The sequence below is a fragment of the Numida meleagris genome, chromosome Z (assembly GCF_002078875.1).
Source record: "Numida meleagris isolate 19003 breed g44 Domestic line chromosome Z, NumMel1.0, whole genome shotgun sequence".
Classification (NCBI taxonomy): domain Eukaryota; kingdom Metazoa; phylum Chordata; class Aves; order Galliformes; family Numididae; genus Numida; species Numida meleagris.
Genome location: NC_034438.1, coordinates 44681413 through 44703094, shown reverse-complemented (window position 1 = coordinate 44703094; position 21682 = coordinate 44681413). Strand labels below are relative to the sequence as shown.

The 21682-nt window shown below is 37.8% G+C and overlaps 1 protein-coding gene across 4 annotated transcripts in view; it reads left to right on the top strand.

Annotated features, from left to right (window-relative positions):
* CDC42SE2 (CDC42 small effector 2) overlaps window positions 1–21682 on the top strand; it is an 87237-nt gene that overhangs the window by 60114 nt on the left and 5441 nt on the right. For all 4 annotated transcript variants that reach the window (XM_021379808.1, XM_021379811.1, XM_021379810.1 and 1 more), the window contains one exon: window positions 21043–21144. In XM_021379808.1, the coding sequence (XP_021235483.1) occupies window positions 21043–21144 (102 nt within the window). The remainder of the gene's footprint in view (window positions 1–21042; window positions 21145–21682) is intronic.

The following is a 21682-nucleotide window of genomic DNA, read 5'->3' as shown; positions in this document are numbered from 1 at the left end:
GGCGTATAGATACGTATGTAATGTATGTTAATTATTGTTCATTTGTATATAAATATATGTTAAGCATGATGTAGTGATGTGGAATAAGGGGTGGAATGTTATGGTTTTGTGATTTTTTGTTGTCGGTATTCCACATCATTACATCATGTAAGGTACAGGCAGTTAAAGAGTTAATTCCCTGATTACTGCAAACTACCTTTTTTGGTGTGGCCCTCTGAGGGGGAGGGGAGGAGGTACACTCCCCAGGGGTCTTTGCGTTAGAGGGGGTGGTGAAGCCGCGTGGGAGAGGCGGGGTCGGTTCCTTCCTGCCCGGCGGAGAAAGCACGTGGTCCTCCTGCAGTTTACTGTGTAAGATTTTCAGCCTGTAAACTCTCTAATATAATTCTACTAGCCTCATTTTGATATATTTAGTAAAGTTGGTTGTTCCTCCTCAGATTGGTGCCGCTGTTTGTTTTTTTTTTTTTTCTTTTTCCCTCTTTCCCTTTGTCTTCCCAGGTGGCGGCTCCGCGGCTTCTCTGCCGCTTTAGCCACCGGACCGCCCGGGGGCTGGCCCTTACCGCCGGCAATTTTTTTTTCCTTTCTTTCCTTTTTTTTCTCGTTTTTTTTCTTTCTGGCCTGTTCCCCTTGTCACGGACGCAGACCCTTAGATAATACCGTGACAGTTTCAGTAAATTCTGCCAGATCTTCGCTACCAGCTATACTGCTTGTTAGGAGGAGTTTAGTAAGCTTTTTTTCTTGCAGGTTTTTGTTGAACATTTCTCTGTTTTCTTTGCTAGGCTGAGCTCATTGCCTACACCCCGAGTCTGTTATTTTCTTCCTCTTGTTTGTTTCGGTCCTGTCCTTTTTTTTCTTGCAGAGTCTGAGAAGTCCTTGGTTGCAACATCATGCACTCTCACCTGGTTTGTGCCACCGCCCAATACAGTTGAGCTCTTAATATTCCTTTGGCCTTGCATTAAAATTATTGCTCTGTTATAAAGGAATAAACTGTTCTCGTCTGACTAGCTCTGAACTTCCTTCTCCAGTTAATTGGTTCCTTCTTTGTTGTTTGCCTCCTGTTTAGAGGTTTTTCATTTTGTCAAACGTTTTTAATGGGTTTTCTGCATACTGTTTTATACAACTTTTAACAAATGTTTAAATTAATTTAGAAAGTGACATTTCCTTAATGTCTTTTTTGATATATGAAATGGAATTGACAAACCTAGAGTGAGGAAGCACAACATAAGATAGAATAAAAAAAAATAACTTGTTTTCACATCAAGCCAATCTTGTGTGTTATCTCTGGTTGAATAACAGTGTTACAGAGGTCAAAAATGGAAGTTGGGCAGTTGTGAGAACTGTGATTCTATGCAAATGATTTCAAGGAATTTAACTTCTGGTGCTCAGGGCTCTGAAAAGAAGAACACAGGAGGAACACCATCTGGAACACAGGAGGTTCCCTGTGAACATCAGGAAGTACTTCTGTGATGTGCAGGTGACCAAATGCATGTGGAGGTTGTGCAGAGAAGTGGTAGTATCATAGAATCACAGGGGTTGGAAGGCACCTGTGGACATAATCCGGTCCAGCCCTCTGCTAAAGCAGTGTCCCTAGAGTGGGTTACACAGGAGAGCATCCAGGCAGGTTTTCAGTATCTCCAGAGAGATGAACAACCTCTCTGGACAGCCTCTTCCATTAGAGTCTCCCTTCTTAGAGATAGTCAGAAGCTGCCTAGACATGGTTGTGGGCAACCTGCTGTGGGTGTCCCTGCTTGAGCGGGGATTGAGCCTCATGACCTCCAGTTGTTCCTTCCCACTTCAAACTTTCTCTAATTCTGTGAAAGCTGAATTTGGCCATTAAGATATACTGGGTGTTCTTGCCTTAACATTTTTGAAAAGTACACTGTTCTGGAGACTTGACTGTGATTTTTTTTTTTCCTTTTCCCTTTTCTCCCAGTTGTGATAAAGTAAAAAAATAAATTTGGTTAGGAGAGAAGTAGAGCAAGTTCACATGAATGAGAAGAGGTAGAAAAAATTTGACAGACTAACACACCTGATCCATCTCCCACTATAATTCCCACCGACTTGTGCATGATAAAGATAATTAAGCATTCAGTATTTATAACAAACGCAGAACAAATCACTCTCAGTGTATTGTAAATAAAATGTTTGCTTCTGGAGAGCCACTAGGTTCCGTTCTGCCATGCTCTGCAAGTTCAGATTCTGAGTCAAAATTACCAAAATGTTAAGGGTCTTCTATTCATCAAGTTTGATCATCTTACCATGTTCAGGAAGCCTATAAAAAATTTCTAATGTAAAAGGTGACAACTCTACAGAAACCTCACATTTCAAAGTTGCAAATTATGTGTTGAGCTACAGGTTTCAGATGTTTGAAATTCCTTCTTTTTGCTTGTCAGTGGTGTTGTAGAGGTAGCCTGAGGGAACACCTTTTTAAAGGGGGTCAGAGTTCAATAAGCAGCAAAATATTTAGCTTTTCTTTCTCAAACCGGATCTGGTTTTGCTGCTTTTAGCCTGATCGGGCTGCTTTAGACTTTTTTTCTTCTAAATTTAAATTAGTCCTTGCACAGTCTTGAAATATCTGTTATGGTATGAGTATAAAAATGTTTATAAGGAAAGCAAAAAAGAAAGGCAGTATTCTGCCATTGTAATTAACTGAATATTTTGTGGTCCTTAATTATGAATAAAGCTGTGACATTTTTAGGAGCAGTGAGCGTTAGCTCAGGGCCTGAAAGATGTATACTTCCACAGACTCCGAATAGAAGTATGCTTTGTATTAATGAACAGAGAGGTCAGTTGTTGCCTTGCAACTAAATGTTCAGCCTTTTACCTTTGACTATTTTTTATATAAAAGGGAGTATAGAGAGTAGAAACTGCCTCAGCTGCTACCCAACTGTATCTTTACGGCAACTTCTCTGCAGAGGACCTGAGATGCTTTATTAGAGATGATTCTTAAGACCGATATGCAACTCATGAAATATAACTCACAAAATATGCATTTTAGTTGGCTATTTTAAATATAAATATCTCCACGTAACTTATATTTTTAATTCCTAACAGTAACATTTTGAAATCATGAAAGTTTTCCTTTTTCAGACTGTTCCTCAAACCTTCCGCTGTTCCTATCATGACTCTTGTTTATATCAGCCATGCATGGTATCAAAGTTCCCACTAAACTGTATTATAGCTATTCTTCATGTGTACTCAGAGTTTTATAAGGAGCTGCTTAAGTGAGAGACTTTAGTGCATAACGACTTGCAGTGATTTTTCTCACTTGCATCATCAGGGTGGCTTGGCTTATCACTCTGAACTGTTGACTTGTGGTGTTCAGAGCCGACGTCCTGCCACTGAGTGAGAACAGAAGTTGGGCAGAAGAGAGGGAGCTGTGAAGCATCTCAGATTCAGATGTAGGGTAGTAATGCCTCTCTGAATCCAATTTTGCTTTTAGTTTTCAAAGAATTTTGCTTTTTAAGCTGCTTGGGGGTACCCTCAAGAGTGCTGTAGTTTACTGTAGCTGAGAGAAGTCAGCATCTTTCTTTTCACAGAGCCACACTGAGCAGCAATGTAGGGCTCACCACACACCAGATATGGCACGAAGCACTTCCTGGCATGGGGCTGCCTCACTGCTACTTTGCAACTGTGCTTTGAGGCTGTGGAATGTCACACAACCTTCTGGTTTCGCTGTGCTGAAGAAAACTGTGGCCTCATCAGTCTCTCAGCTCAATTACTGAGAGCATTTCCAATAGGCCATGAGTGGTGGCAGCTGAAATGAGGTGAATGCTCTGGGAGTAGGTATCAGGGTCTCTCCCGAGCTCAGCCTGCTTTAAGCACTGAAAGCCTGGAGGATGTTTCTGATCTCAAACTGTTTTCTGGCAGCTCAGGTTTGACTCAGCTGGGAGGCACAAGGCCAGTTGCTTGGGGAGCTGCATGCATGGTAGTGAATCAGTAGCTTCCAATTCTCTCCTCTTAAATGGGGAGAGAGGAGAAGAGAAAAAGTGTCAGGGTACATATGGTGGTCAGTAGAGAGAAATGAATTGTAAGAGAATAAAATAGAGGAACAGACTTCAAAAGGATTGATGAACAGATGTTAACTGGGAGATTACTCTGGAATGATACAGCTGTAGAGATACACCCTCTTTTTGAAAACCCTGAAGTGACATAAGCTCTAATTATTAATCTTTACCTCATCATGTATATTTGCATATATCTTTCCTATTGGGGTGCTTTATCAGTTTTGTGAACTGAAAAGCTGATGCTATCAGAAATTAAATTCCCTGAAGAAAGAATACTTAGCCATGTTCAACTGGGAACTACAGTTGTATATCAGTGGAGTGTGTTATGTATAAAAGGAAGTAAATTTGTATGATTCATAAGGTTCCTATAGACTTATTAAGCTTCCAAGACAAATCCATTTCAGGTCAATTTCTTGAAAGATGTAAATGTCTAAATGCAACATTAATATAGGACATGTTATTAAACTCTGCTTGGAACAAACACGACTTATTTTAAATACAGCTTGTGGGATGCCAGCAACTTAAAAACATTTAATGTCTAGGCACTGGGGTGTTGGTTACATAGTAGATTAGTTTTAAAAGGGGGCAATGAGATATAGATAGACATATACGCTGAATAAATCTGTTAGAATATGCCAGTGCATGCACTTGTGTATGTGTGTGTAGTATGCTTGTGGTTGTATTAGTGCTTGTGCTTAGCTGGGCATTGATGAGCTTGTGAAGAGAAAGATAAAATGCCAAAACAATAACATATGTGATGATCTACATAAAGTAAGCAAGAGAGCCTACAGGACCTCTTCACAGAAAAGTATCAGATGCATGTTTTCTTTTTGTAATAGCAGAATTAAGCTTAGAAAATGAAATAACTTGTGAACTTGTAATGCAAAGGAAAATTTTGGAAGAGGAGGCTAAAAAAGTAGTCTATGTACTTAAGAAAATAAGAAAAAGGCACTTAGAGGAGAAAGAAGAATTAGGGGTGCTGATTATTGCTTTTCAAAGCCATATTTTAAATCTCTCAAAGATGTCTAAGCCCATTACGCAACGTGGATATTACATTTCCTGTTAAGTTAAAAATTAAAACAGTGAAAATCAGTAAAACATTATGTAACCAATGCTAGGCTGCTATCAGTAGTGAATCTGAGGAACATCATGACTTTTTTTTTTAATTGAAGGTAACAAAGCTTAAATTTTATGGCAAACATTAATTCTCACTAGATTTTAAAATGGGTTATGTTAATTATAAATTAAATCTATCTTATTTTATAGGCTATTCATTTGATGTTCATTTCAAACAACTTTTCATATCTAAAGAACTTAATTAAAATAGGAGTATCTGAAGTGTGTAATGCTTGTATGAAATAACTGCTCTGCAGCATTTGCCGTAATATTTTACAAATACAAATGTGAGGACATCTTTATTATCCTCTGAAGACAACAAAATGGTATGCTGCTCATATGAGGTTTCATTTCACCAAAATGACATTCTGTAATTTTTTTGTCTTACTCTCTGAATTTGACACCGTTGTAAATACTTACTTCTATTTAGTCAATTTGAAATGAAGACCATAGTGTGATCTGAACTATCTTACCATATATAGTAGGAAAAGTAGTCAAGTAATTACCTTCAGTTACACAATAACTTATGTAATTTAGTGTTCCAAAATTGATCAGTTCACATTATTCCTCAGTGAAAATGAAAGAAAAATGACAAATGGGATGAGAGGATTTGGTTTGGTTTTGGTGTCCTTGTAATTTTTTTTATATAAGAACACAGACAAAAGCTGCTTGTTCAAGCATACTCTGAAATATAACTCAAAAACCTGTTATTACTGTACAGTAGTTTGTTGCTTAATAAAATGTGCAGAAGTGAGCAACTTTTACAAAGAAACACCTTTGAAAATAGGTAAAACTTTCAGCTGCTAGGTCTGGAAACTCAGTCAGGGTTCTGAATCAAGCTGAGTACTTTTCTCACACTGGCACAGTTAAGTTTTCTGCAAGTAATCCCTTTACTTCAGCTCAATGGAATTTAGTAAATAATTTGGTCATGCCCAAGAAGGAAGAGAATTCAACTTATGCTCTTAGCTATTTTGGCCCTGCAGGCATTGCAAGGGCAGGTACTGTTAACAGTTTTATGTTAACATAAATGTATATACTGTATATACTGTTAACATTTACGTTTGGAACGTGTAAGACTAGAAATGCTGCAGGATGCACTAAATGTGGTACAGTTCTGTGCTGTAATTGTTCCGTAGCCACACCTAAGTTTTATGCTGTGTTTATGCACGTTTGCTTAAGAAACTGCAAGTAAACATGCCCTGTAACTATACAGTCTCAGAATACAGAAGAGTGGTACGAAAATGAAGCCTGGGAAACAGAATTGGGAAAAGCAGAAAGGTTTGGATTTCTCAGTTTTTTCTTTAATGATTCAAAAGAAGGAATGTTGAGAGCTTTGATAATAATGCACATCTCTTCACTTTTTGACTTCTTGTAGTATTGCAGATGGAATAATCATTCAGGTGCTTACCCTAAATAGTTAAAAATTATTTGTATTTTCTGTGTGATATGTTTAAATTAACACTTTAAAGCATAAGACTTGGTTGTTTAAAATTGTCTAAAATTATGTCATAGAGCTAGGGTCACTTCTGAATTTGTAATCTTTGGGTTTTGCATAAAAGCATCGGGCACATATATCAAATATACATTGTTTTTATAAAGATAAGCACTTAAAATTTCTGATAAGCTACATATACTCCTTTTTTCAGTAGGGATTTTAACATGTTTTTTACAGATGATTTAGGACTAGGGAATGTGAGGGAATTGCCAGAATCTGTAAGTGGTAGGATATCTTAGTACTGTTCTATCATTTTATAGTTATGCAGCCTTTGGAATCCTTTACAAAGGTAACTTGTCAATCAGTTGTTCTTTGCAGTAAGAATTACTAGCATCACTTGGGTGAAATTCCTACCTGGATGCCTGTCCGATGACAAAGTTTACAGGTGTCTTTAGGGGACCAGAACAGACGTAAGCATCATTCAAACAGAAAAGAGCCAGGAGGGAAGGGAAGGTTCCTGAAAAGTAAGATATAGGCTGGACGTGTCAGTCACCTGAAAGGGTGATATCTCTCTGGCTTTCTGTGTGTGACCGACAAGAGAGTGATACAGAGTGAATGCCAGAGAGAGAGCAGCAAAGATGTGAAAAAGACTACCACATTCTTCTTATTTTTCAAGTGTTTCTATTGCACTGTTTCCAGACATCAGAAGTGGAAGGGTGAAGAAGCTCTGAGAAACCTCACTGTAGGCTAATGTTAAAGTGGTGGCCTTTGTTTTGCTCGTTTCACAGTATATTACTCAAATGCTGCTTATTAAATGTGCAACAATTCACACTGCTGTTTGTTCTTGTGCTAAACTAATTTACTACTATTCTTAGCCTAAATTTTGAAGCAACCTAGAAGCATGTAGGCTGAATAGGCTGTTGAGGGCAGCTGTAGAAGGCTACTCTAATGCCTGTACCATAGATCTTTGCCATCTTCCCATGGTCTCGGGGAAGCACAGTGAAATGGGAGAGTATTCTTGTGCAGATACTGAGATGGAGATGAGATGTAGAAACCACATAGGAAGTCTGGGAAGAAAATGAATTTATTGCAAATCCCATGCCTGGGATTCACCACTGGAGACCTACGTGTTGGTAAAGGATACCTGAATACGGCTATAAAAGAGCGTTGTGGTGGTGTTTTAGCTTAATTGTTCTTCTGTAACTGGAGAACAGTAGATGTTTTCCTAACAACAGTTATTGTTCATTTTTTTTTATGATATCTCTAGCTGATGGGAAGATGAAGTTTTGTGCTTATCTTTTTAGGTATCGTATGGTTCAGTTTTCTGAAGAGTAAAGGAAAATATTAACCATAAATAGTCTACACTTATTTTTATGTGCCTAGTTTGGAAATTCTCAGCCTTCAGCACTGTAGAAAACCTGCTTCTGTTTTGTACGCTTATAGCTTTTTCTTCTCTCCGTTCCCTAACATTTTTGTTATTGTTGTCAAACAGTCTGACTGTAAATCTGTAGCCAGTAGCTGATGTTGGCTGTGCCTTTCATGTTGATAGAAACTGACTACATTTGTGGAAGTTGGAAATAGTTGCCCTGAAACTGCCAGTAATAGCAATTCATAGAATCATTAAGTTTGGGAAGACCATTATGATCATTTAGTCCAACTGTCAACCCATCACCACCATGCTGACTAAAATATGTCCCTCAGTGCCAAATCCAGACATTTCTTGAATACCGCCATGGATGGTGCACTTTCCTGTGCAGTCGGTTTCAATACTTCACCACTCATTCTGAGAAGAAAAGTTTCCTATTATACAACCTTTACCTCCCCCCTGGTGCAACTTAAGGCCGTTGCCTCTCATCCCCCTCAGGATGGATTATAGGGATAATAGGGATCTATGGAGGGATTATAGATCTCTGTGGTGCCTTATATTTTAATGCTAAGCTTCCCTTTCTTTGCTGACTATTAAAGAACCATGTTTTCCTATTCTGTCTTCCTTAAGAAGCCCCTGAATATAAGCTTGTTCTTTCAAGACCAGCAAATCTGGTACACTAAGAAAGCCACAGTATTTCCTGGATTTCTACAAGGCATCCAACTTCAGAATTATCAATAGTAGATGGAATGACTGGTGTAACAAAGTATGTAAATAGAAGACACAGAATAGTAGAAATTCTGCTCTCACAGTAGTAAATTTATCGTAGACTATTTAGTGCAGGTGATCTGCAAAATAAGGAGGAGTTGGTTTGCCAAATAAATGGACTAGGAATAGCAAGACTTTCTGAACTGTATGAGCAGCCAGTGATGCCTCTGAAAAATCATGGGATGTGTTTTTGATTCTACTTTGAGTCTGACAGTAAATTCTGAATAGTGCAAGTACATGAGACTGTGTCCTTAACAAAATTTGTGCGTCTTCTTGGTGTGTCTAGTAGAGGAGTAAGGAGCTACTGCTGCTACTTCTGATTACTTACTTTTTTTTTTAAAGAGTAGAATTTGACAAGAAAGCTAGTAATACAGGGCTCTTTCTGACTTGATGAAATTTAAGTACTTAATGATTGTTTACACTCCAAGAGCGGTGGAATTGTGGCATGCCTCGGCTGGACTACAGAAAAGTGCCTGTACATGCTTGGTATTTTTCTTTTGATACAAGGCTGGACAAGGCAGCAAGGACTCCTTTGCTTTGCTAGGGAAAGAAGAACACTCCTTGAAAGGGCTTCATTTTTATGAATTAGGTAGAAGCACTGAAAGTACTCCTTCACAAAGGCTTTTTTCTTCCTTGTCTTCCTTTCAGGCACGCAGATCTGCAATGGCACACCATTCTGCTTTTCCTGCTATTACCTCCCCAAACAACTGAACAACTGCCTTTTCATCTTTCTTGGAATTTTGGCACTCTTTGAGTGAGAAGGCATCTGTGGGTGCAGGTTTTCATGTCACAGCTCAGTGTGAGGTACTGTTTTGAATGTTGAAAGCTGAGTAGAATGCTTTTTCAAATCTGAGTGCAGCTGTGGGTTTAAATGCTTCTTAAGAGTTAGTGGTATAGTACTCTTGCAGACTGTTTGTTTTATGTGTGGTCTTAGCATCTAAGCAGTCCTACTGGACCACTTAATGCTGAATTGTCTTGGGTGTTTTTTTTTTGTTGTCTTTATTTTGTGTTTAATACCATCATTTTCACATGCACTACTGGAATCACCTTTCAAACATGTGATTATTTTTCATTGTATGGATAGAATATGGGAGGCTATTTCTCCTTTGTGTAAGCTGTAACTCCTTTTTGCTTTGTCTTTTTAAGAACAACTGAAGACAGGTTATATAGTAATGTACTGTGGGATGTGCTTGATTAAGTGGTTTACGTAACATGAACTAGATGAACATGTTTCCAATGCTGACAGTCAAATTTGGGAGCTTTGCAGAAGTCCTCATAGGAGCAGAAAGTGAGATGGTCACTGAAGGAATTTGTGATTCCACATTTATGAATGCCTGTCCCATCTGTGAAGATGAAGTGGGTGTTCTAGAGGCCGTGTGATGGTACTTACATGCTGATGAGACAACAGGCCAGGATGTCACTGGGGTAGCAGGGAGAACCCAGAGCTAATGATGAGTTCACACAGGTGAAAAATAGCATAGCAAGGAAATACTAGTGGGAGAACTGCCAGAAAGGTCAGCAGTGTGTCTCATGGACCTGGCACATGTAAAATTCTAGAGGAATTACTTCTCTTAAAAAAGGATTTGCCCCCCTCCCACTCCACCCCCCCAAAAAAATCATTTTATTACTGTTGTAAGTACAAGTACTTCCCTGGAAAACCAAATGACTATTTAGGTCTTATATTGCTTATGTACAAAATTGAACAAGAAGCTACTGCTATTTGAGCAAAGTATTGTTGAGTTTTGGAGATTATATTCACAAAGCTCATGAATTTGCTATGTCTGTAGATGTTTATTCTTAAGAGTATTCTTATTAAATACTATGGCTTTGTTTTTGATTTGTGCCTGCAGCACTAGTACTAGAACTTCTACCCAGAAGTCCTATTACTAAAAAAATGTCAGTGCCATAACATAGAAGATCCAACTTCTCTTCATAATGGAATTACCAGGAGTTGTGTGCAGAAGCACTCTGAGAATATCATGTGTCCTATTTTGTTGTCAATAGTCAAAGGTAGATCACAATGTGCAGTACACGAGTGCTGCTTGGTAGCACACACTGCAGTGCATTTAGAGCTGTTATCTTCAGAGAGGCAGGTGTTCTAACTAGCTGTTCTAGCTAGTGCTAGACTTGGACAGTGGTTGGTTTTGCATTGTAAGTGTGACTGAGAATCCAATATCTGGTAGTGGCTGTTATCTGTTTATTTTAGTTTGTCTTAGCTCTTGTGCTTTCCTGTAATGGAGTTTGGGACAAATATATAATTCTGATTTAGAGAATCAAACAGAGTGGAATGTACATAGGAATATTGAAGGCTTATATGTAGTTTATCTAATGCATCATGTATGTTTCCATATAGATGCAAATATATACAGACACCTGCACATGTAGGACATAACAAGTCTGCTTAAATTAGCCAACTAGCTCTAGGATTAAATCTTGGGGGATTTGCAAGCATGAGCTGTAACTTCTCAACAAAATAATTTCAATATGCAGAATATTTAAGGACACCCGATGTTGTTGTGCTTGTTGATGAGGATAACACTCACCTGGCTGAACAGGAGGGGCATTGTGTTGCAAGTCCTCTTTCTCTGGAGAACTGTAGCTCTCATCAGGCCACATCACCTTTGAAGTATTTCCTATGTTCTTTTTGGAAAAGGTCAGCAAGTAAGAGGAAAGAGCTTAACCTTGTGGTACATGTCTCAGTGTGTTACTATGTTATCTATGTGTCTCTAGGATTTGTTTTTTTAAGAGGCTATTAAATATACCTAGAAAGCTTGTATTGTGATGTATCTTTACATCATTTGTTGATGTAGATTTGACCTACTCTACTGTTTTAATTTCTTTTATTTGCCCTGTATTTCTATCTTATTCAAAATATGAACAGGACTGCTATTTCATTCACTCATTCAGAATTCTGTTAGATTTTCTCACTTTTTGTCTCTTGAGGCAGTTAGATGCCAAGTGATGTTGCCTAGATCCAATGTGCTCTTGATATCAGTTTATTACGTTCTAGTTATAATGACTTAAGATATTTTAAAAACTCTCTCTTTTCAACCCTTTATCTTAGTTTCTTAGGTGTCCTTTAGCTAGAGGAGTCAGACAGCATCCTGGCTTTTTGGAAAACTGCAGGAAAACTGAATGCACTGGAGACCTACTACTTATCTCTGTTGATAAGTAATTGGCATGAAAACCTATCCTGGTTTCCTCTTGCTTCAATTCTGACAAAAATGTTGTTTGTAAGATATGTAAGCAATCAAGACTCTAAGCAATCTTCTAGAAAATGCCAATGTAAGAGACTGAGAAAAAACTGTTGGTAATGGAACAGCTTTGGTGCTTACAGTTAATGAAGATGATAGTGCTCATCTGAGCATCCTTACACTGGGCTTAGATTCTGATTATTAATGCTTTAGAATAAATCTGTCACTGAAATACAGTGATTTGGAGGGAGTAGCTAGCACTTTTATTTATTTTGTTTATTATCTTAGTTATTCTTCTTTGTATTTCTTCTGTATAACAGGAGAATTGTTTTAAGGCATTTGAACATTGAAGCTTTAGTTCTTCATCCTTTCATCTTTAGAGGGTAATGGGTCTCCTGCAGTTCAATATAGCCAGAGACACTTTATAGTTGATAAGAAATGTGAAATGTTAAAACCCTTTAACATACACTATATCCTTGACTGGAATTTTAATGTTACCATGGATGGTGTCTCTTTAATATCATCAGCCTAAGTATACTAGTAGCAAATTGTATGAATATTGGAATTGGCCATGTTTGCTTATGGATTTAAAAAGCTGAAAAAAGAAGGAAAGTACTGTAGTATTCAGGGAGATGTTTGGAAGTGTGTGTTTTTTCCTTTTTCAAAAATAATATACTGGCTATGTAATGACTACATCTAACTGTTAGTTTCACTAGTTTCCTGTGTAATGGTGCAACTGCTACAACTGAGAGTGTAGTATCAGCATTTCTGCTTTCAATGCTTCTTTTCTGTATGGTTGTGTGTGTGGTTTTGTTGTTCTTTTTTTTTTTTTTTTAAACACTGATCTCTAGGTTCCTCATAATGGAAAAAAATACGGAGAAATGCGTCGTAAAGAATAGCGCAATGAATAAATAAATGCAAAGGACACTCTTGCACCTGCAGTCCTTTTTATGTAGGGTTTGATGAAAAAGACCTTTATAACTGATTTTGATGGGACAATATTGGAAACTCAGGCACATCACTCGGACCACCACTTATTTTGAGAAGCAGAGCCCACATGTTGCTCTTAGGTATGACCCTGTTAGTTTTGCCAGGTTGTGCTGTGTTGTTCGTACTGTGCAGCCGTCCTGCACACATCGGACTTTATTTGAGAGCAGAACAGCATGTATGTGGGAGAACAGAAAACCACCTCTTCACAGTGATTCAGTACTTCCTATTCTGAGAGATTACCTAGATGCTCTTGTGAATGAGCATGTGTAGGATCTGCTGGGTGACACTCCATAGGGACCCCACTGCTTTTGCTGTTGGCGCTCTCTTCAAAGCAGATATATAGTGCAGGAAAGGTCAAAGAAGGTACAGAAAATGAAGGATAGTGTCTTTTCCAGTTTCTCTTTTAACAGTCCAAACTCCCCATCTTTAAATGATTGACTAGCTGGTCTTTGATTAAATCCTTTTCTTAGTTTCATATATTAGTTTTTATCTTTGGCTAGTACTGCTTTTAGCAGAGTTCTGGGATACAAAGCTAGCAAACTGCTGTTTCAAGACTTATATCACTGAAAACTTTAGTAAATCACTTTGTCTTTAGGATGAATGTTTGAAATACATATCTAGATTGGTATGGAAGATTCCAGAAAGCAAATAAGCAGATTAAAAGAGCTTGCTTTTTGCATTGGTTTAGCTAAAATTAAAACTTCCATGAGTGGTAACAGAAATTCTCAAAAAAAAAAAAAAGGTATTACTGTTTGAGGGATATTTGTGGCAGAAGGCCAAGCATGATAGCCCTGACCCTCTGCCTTGATCTGATAGCTCCTATTTCAAAAACAGTTTAGCAAGTTGCATACTTGCCTGTCACAGTCTTAATAGACTCCCCATTTAGTATTGGATTTATGTGCCGACTGGCTCCTAGACAAGAAAAACAATCCACTAGTCATGTAGAGAACTAGCAGTGCTTTCCTTGTTTGTGTTTGTCATACCTAGCATGAGAATGGCAGTAGTAGCGTAAGAATGGCAGTAGTAGAGGCTGTACTGGGATTTATTTTAGTTTAGTTCGCTTTATTTTAGTAGAGCTTGAGAATGTGATCATTTTAGTGTGGAAAGATGCATTGTTTCTAAATCTGCTAATGTGGCACTGATTTAAACATAGGGTTAAAATTATTATGATTTAATATGTTCAAATTACCCTCCTGTTGCTTAAACCCAAGCTTGCAAAAAGTTGTAGTGGAGAATAAATTGCTTTTTACTGTACTAGAGAATGCCACTGCAATCACTGAGATGTGATTATAACATGACTGAGCAGTCTGAAAAATGACCCTCAAGTTACAAGGACAAGCTTAAAATCTGTGCACATTTCTAGTGTTTATGTTTTCAGTCATCTTTTTGCTTTGAAAAGAGGAAAATTTTGGAGGTAGTAAGTGTAAGTAGTCATTCTCCGACCACAAAACCTTATTCTGCAAAGGAGCCATTTACAGCCTCTAGCTGGAACATTCACTTCTCTGTTGGTCAGGATATGTTTCCTAGTAGGGAGTCAGCAAGTAAATTTATTAAGTCTTCAACCAGGCTTCAAAGCAGAATTAAATGTTCGTTACTTATCTTCTTGCCAAGAGAGAGAAGCCTATTTTTGACAGTAATCATTTAAGAAAAGAGAAGAACTATTTCTTTTTTTTTGCCTTAGGCAGATTCTGGGCCTGCAAGACACCAGTGAGCACTGCTGACTTGATGGTAGCAGCCCCAGCAGGTGAATGTGACCCACTTAAGCATCACGTGCTGCTGGGACATCCCGCTCTAACGTGTGATGTTATGAATACCTTGACTTCCACAATCTCCATTCCTTTTAAGGAATTAATTTTTCAAAAATAGTCTAAAATTAGAGGAGAGACTGATAAAGTGCTAGAAAATGAATCTCAGGAAGCTGATATTTTTACTTTGCATAAGTTGAGGCACCAAAGCATGGTGGGGTTTGCAGTTTTTTTTTTCTTTTTCTTTTGCATGATTATATATCCAGGCTGTTTTGAAGTTAAAATCTATAGATGTTTCTCAGTTGATTCAGGAAAGGAGTCTGTAAGGTGCAGGCTTTCTGCTACAGTGTCATTTCTTAACAGAGAATCCAGAATAACAGATTGTCATGAAGAATAATAGAGATAGTCTTGCACAATAAGCAGAAATGATTATGAATTTGGACCAAAGTTGTTGTTCTGCTAATAATTAGAATGAAACAAAGAACTGTCAAAAAAATGAAGGTGCATCACTTGCGTACAATCGCTTTGTGTTGATTTAGATCTGGCTGGAGCCTTGTTGCACAAAATTATACGTAGGTCACTCCAAAAGAAATGCCTCCTATTTATTTCCATGGAAAATTTGACAGACACAAAGAACACAATAACACTACTAAAGTAGTGCTAATACTAAAAAATTCTCAGCTACAAAACACTGTTTTTCAACTTAGTCACCACTATTAGCTATGCATTTTTGCCAGTGATAACCAAGCAAGCCTGCACGCTGCTCTCTTAACAAGCTGCACCAGCAGAAGTGACATGTTGTCATGTGTGCCGAAACACACCACCCACCCCTCACTGTGCTCACATCCACTGTTTGGTCTCCATCAATATTCAGCAAGCATCAGTGAAAGTCAGCGGGTGCCATTTTTTCCACATGGAGGAAGTCAGTGACAACACCTTTGCTTCCTTCATCTGCACTTTCACATCAGACACCATTTTGTCAGACTGCCCCTCTGCTGCCATCTGTCACATGACAACAAAATGTAACAGAATATTGGCAGGAAGATTCAATCTCAACTGCCATGCCACCAACATCTGCTGCTGGTATCATGGGGCACCAAAATAATATAAGAGGCATTACTTTTGGAGCAGCCCTTGTACTGCGTAGGTCAGGTCAGCATGCTGTTTTCTTTCAAATTTAGTTTACTCTGCACTACATTTTTTTAAAGCACAGGTAAATATTAAGTTACAGAAAAAAATACCTTGATATGCAATATATGATGTAATATCTAGTGGTATAATAGACATTTATATAAATTTAATATAACATTTTAAGTATATGCAATATGTATTTATTGCATATAAAATTATGCAATATGTATTTACTTCATACAAAATAAGCCAAAACCATATATTTGGAAATGCAGTTGTGAAAAGTGCCACTGTTGCAGAGTTCAATATTAGTAGTGATAAAGTAAGTTTTATCCTTGCATTATGTTGTTGAAATAATAGTAAAATACTCCTACATAAGAAAAAAAAAAGAAAAACCAAGAAAAAAACACTATACATTTCTTCAGTTCCTGCAGTGTATCACTATGCTTAGAACTCACATTCCGAACCTGCACCCACAGTACCACCTCTGACTACCAGAGCCTGAGATGGAGGCTTCTGCAGTTCACGTCAGCATAGGCTTTTGTGTGCACTGATTGGACTATCTTTGAATGATATTCTGCTTGACTTCAGTTGTGACTTTCACTTTTAGCAGCTTCCAGGAATATAATTATCAACCTGCTATGGGTTATGTGGGTGGTGTTATTTGTTGGGTTTTTTTAATGTGTTTTTTTGTTTGTATGTTTGTTTGGTGGTGAGTGTTGTTTTTTTGAAAGGACCTGTTATGAAGGGTAGAGAAGTATGCATAACGGTACAAAGAATAACAATTTCCAAAACTTTCTTGTGTGTCTGTGTGTATGAAACCACAAAAAATATCCAAACTAAGTAGTGCAGGGTCTCAAATAGGTCAGAAAAGATCTGAGTGATGTCACTTAGACCCTATATACATCATACATATACACACATACTCATACAGGCTAAAAGGTTGTCTAGAAATGTTGCAGTCACAGTTGTTGCCATCGCTGTGAAATTACTTGACCTAGGGAAGTGCATCCCAACTTCTGGGCAAAATCTGGAGATGGTCAGAAAAGATAACTTCTCAGCAAAGAAGAATTAAGAGGAAAATGCACATGCTCATCAGTGGCAACTATTTGTTGGTTTATTTTGTTTATTATTTCTGTTTTGTTTTTTTAAATCACAGTTTTGAGCTTCTATTATTAAGTTTTTTTTCAACTACTAAAATGGTGTTTCAGTAAGGTGTTTCAAAACTTTTAAAAAGAAGTTTTAAAAAGTTTATGAGAAGTTTCTAGAAATGTGCAGGTTTAATATTTCAATGTGATGCAACAGCTTACGGCTTTCTGAGTTCTAATCTTCTTTTCTTCAAAAGAGGTGCTGCTTTGTGAGGGTGCAAAGCATCACTCATAGCTTTAGATGAAACAACAGTTCTTTACATCATTACTGTGGTAGCTGAAATGTGATCTCATTACAGCGCCTGTATTGTCTGTGTTCAAAGTAAAGCCTCTGAGATGGGCCCACATACAGCTTTTGTTCCCCTCAAACATTTAACTCACAAGTCTGCATCTCTTCCACTTGTTTTTAAGTATGATTTGATTCTTTTTATGGGGCAAAGATTACCAGGTGTGTACTTCGCAATGCAAATTCTACAGATTTTTTTTCAGGGGAACAAACTGAGTAAAGCCATTAAATGATGGACTTTCATACTCCACATCTAGGATCCCTCTACAGGTCTTCTTCTCTCATTTCACCTCTGTTGTGCTCCTTGGCATGCCATAACACCTTAGTAAAGGGGGAAATAGATGCCTTGAGATAAGGCAAGAATCAAATACGGTAATTCAGATATAAAATTTTCTTTGGCTTTTGATAACAAAATCTTTTAGTAATTTGACCAAAACTAAACAAAAAGATAACAGACACTTTGCAAGTTAGTTAATCATGATATGATTTCCCAAGAAAACATCCATCCACAGAAGTACAGAAACAAGAAACAGGATGTCACTGCAGCTAGATTGCCAGAGTTAGGGCACGTGCATGTTCAGTCATTTATATATATAGTCATTCTGAGGTTAATTATTTATGGTATGTTACCAAATGAAGTTAGAGATGTGGATGACTAGAATTCATTTGAGCTGGGCTTTATCTGCTCAGACATGTGAATTGCACTAAGAAACAAGCATGAAATAGGTGTTCATGAAGGGAAGGGAGCTATTCATGCTGTTAGCTTCTCAAGTGAAAGATGAGTGTGTTGTCTCTTAGCTGCTTTCAGATTACATGTACTAAATTTACTGAAGAGTCAATCCTTGAGTCTGAGCAATGGTACGGTATGTATATTTGCAGGTGCAAGGCCTCAAAAAATGCAACAGTAAAATAACACAATATAGTCCTGACAAAGGTAGTCTTTATAGTATTCCCTGTAAAAGTTTTGTAACCTTTCCATGCATGCTTCCCTACTCTTGTCTCCTGTGTTAAATCCTTTGAAAAAAAAGTGACTTCTTACAGTCCTATGTCCCTTCCCCTGTGCTCATCAGTCATTTCAGTTCTGGCTGAGGTTATGTCTAATACAGAAATAGCACACAGTAACAGGAGAGCAGTGTGAAGCAAAGCAGTATTGAGGAACTCAGGCATACATTTCAGGTTCTGCTTCAGACTGGCTTGCTTGTTCCTCTGGCCTTGATGTCCATTAGCTGTTGGAGTGCGTCAGCTAGCCTTCCAGTTCAGGTCCTTTAAAAGAAAATGTCCAAGATTACTCAGAAATACAAATTGAAGCATGCAAATAGGAACTGGCAAAATTCCTGCTAAAGTGTGCTCATAATGCGAGCTAGAACACTAATGTAAATACAGACAAAAGAAAAAAAAAAAAAAAAAAAAAAAAAAACCCACCAAACACCATTTTGTTTTCTTTTAGAATCATAGAACGGCTTGGGTTGGAAGGGACCTTAATCATCATTGGATTCCATCCCCCTTGTATTTAAATGCTGTTCCATTGCTTCAAGATGACATCAGTGGGCACATGCTCAGGTGTAACTGCCTGATGGCCTCTGTTAAGAAACTTGCTTAAGATAAGAATCGAGGCTTGATGGCAGTTTGCTTTAAATAGTAGTTCACTAGCTGATGATTAATGAAGAATATGTACAACCATTCACAAGATCCAGCACTCCTTAATGCTTTAACTGGCACACTAGTACTATTTCCAACATGAAAAAAAAAAAAAGGAGAATGAGTTAAACTGGCCAAAAAAAAGAGTTTGGTTGTTCTCCACACTCCCCAGAAAAATAATCTGCAAGCTCTTGAGAAACCCCAGCATTTCACAACTCAACTAAAACCAAGAAATCATGGATGTATTGTTCAGGTGTGCAAATGACTCTCACTCTGGCTTTCTGTTTATTTGTTTTAAAGATGGGGATGGGCACCTACTACATACTTGAAATAATTTAAGTGTTCTAACTGATGAATGGCTTGTTTCACTTTCGAGACTCTTTCTGTGTCAGAGTACCAGCATACCACAATATTGTGTAAGTCCAGCAATGCATCTTTAACATCATTTGCCCATTACAGCTGGTGGGAATGCTCCTAATTCTGATCACGTTTGATTGGCAGCTCTCATCCACTGTGAGTAGAAACCTGGTATCAGGTCTCTTCTCCAAGTTAGTCACTGCTTTACTAGCTCATTTCAAGCTTAACTTAAGAAGTAGTTTGCTGTTTCTATCAGTGACTTTGGTTTCCAAACTGAAATACTAACCCATTGGTGGGACATGGTGATAGATCCTACTGTGACTGCTCATGACTCAGTGACTTCTGTAGCTGAGACATCTGCATTTCCATAAACGCTTTCTCCTTGAAAGCCCTTAAACTACACAAAATTATAGCTATGATTATTTTATTTTGTTGGTTTTTTCAATACATTGGGAGTAGAGAATTCACCATCAGTTTTGGCATAGATCAGGTTGTTTTGCTGTTTCTGTGAGCGTGTGTTAAGTGTTTCTTTCCCCTGCACCCCCTTTTGGCCATTAATGCGATAGAGTGGGATACACTGAAACCTCCTAAGACTTGTTTTAATAAGGATTAAAAGTGTGTTGTGCTTGCTGACTTAACCCTGTGATGTACTCTCATAGTTGTGGGTCTGATTCATTAATCTGTAGATGCATTTCACAAGCAATTAGTCCACTCATTAGGCATGTACCTTCATGGCTTGATTCTGGGTGGTCTTATGATCTTAGTACAGATTTGGAGTGAACATCCCTCTAAAATGAGACCAAGTGGACTTTAGGGCAGTGGGAAGCTTTTAATTGAGCTCAAGTAATTTCTTAGCTATTATACTATATTTTAACGTACCCAAATTGAAATATTCATGTTGTGCTTCATGGCTATTATTTTTTTTAAATACAGTATATAGGTATGTGGCAGCTGCATACCGTATGGTTTGCTCTGCTTAAGTTCTCTGGTTGTGGCCTAAGAAATGAGGACAAGGTATTCTGTTTTGTTGCTTTAGATGCAATATTTGGCTGGAGGCAGACAGCCCACACAACTTTAATTAGAGGAAGTCTTTACCGCCTCTGATTTTAATTTGCATATTTTTATATTAATAAAAAAATTGATGCCATGACTCTGAGAAGAGGGAGGCAGAGGTTAAGCAGTTCTTGCCATAAACATCTCAGAACAGGAATTGGCCTATCTCTAGGGTACAGTCTGGCACCCTTCCTCACTACCCTCTGCAACCCTTCAGCTCACGTTCTACAGCCATGAGGAGTGTAAGTTACCTCAGGGTATGAGATTCAGTAGGGATATGATAGTGGCTGATGCCCATCAAGGCATTACTCTGAAGAGTATTGTAGAATCAGTTTTACAAGATCCCATGGCACGCTGCTCGGAAATTCTATAAATTAGCTGCTTTGTATACCCTGCTAATGCTCTTTGATTCTTAATTCTCATTTTAAATAACTAAACATCAAATCTGATCCATCACATCATGGTTAAATAATGGACAAATGGATAGACAGAAGTTGCTGCATGAAACATTGCAAATATTGCTTAATAAAGAGTGGAATATGTTATGGCTATTTACACACACTTTGTTAACCTAGATGCCTAGGAGTGGTATCAGTGGTGGTCTAATGATCTTCTAAAGATCCCCTAAGTGAAAACAATGGACATATTGCCAATGTTTAGATTAACCTGGGAATTCAGACTCTGCTTTTTGATTTTATGAAAATGTCTTATGGTGTATGAAATACCCTGTGGATAGTTTACATTTATGACACATACTGGTTCTGCCTTTTAAATGAATCTCATCTAGATGGTTTCTTTATGCTTCTTCCAGAAAAGACGACGACGCATAGACCGAAGCATGATTGGGGAGCCAACAAACTTTGTTCACACAGCTCATGTTGGATCAGGAGACCTATTCAGTGGAATGAATTCGGTAAGTATCAGTGGATGAAGAATATTTCATCTTAGACAAGGTACAGGAACACTGTAAGTGGCTAAAGCAATGAAGAATGATTCTCTACTGAATTGTGAGAGAGAGGCTCTGTGAAAAACTGAAGAATAAACTACTAGTATCTTAATTCCAAGCCCTAGCCACTTACATTCTAGATTATGTGATCCTGTAGTTACTGACAATATGTAGCAAATGTTGTACATACTATGCAGGCTATGTGCAGAATATTGAAAAATTCATTCTGATGGGATGTACAAACTAATATAGAGGAATAACTTGAGAAGTACTGGAGTTATTTTGAAAAAAAAAATCTTTTAAATGTGTCTCATAATTCAAGTTGGCTTTCTTAGCTTAAATGTTTTAAAGTATTTTAAATGTAGTTTATGTGAAATTGTTGTTTACCATGGTTTATGGTGCACACAAACATTTTTGTGTGTCCTTGTTGAGACTGTCTATATTTTGTAACTCTGTTTGCAATGTGAATTGTTTCCAGAGCAAGCAGTGACGTCACAAGCAGGGT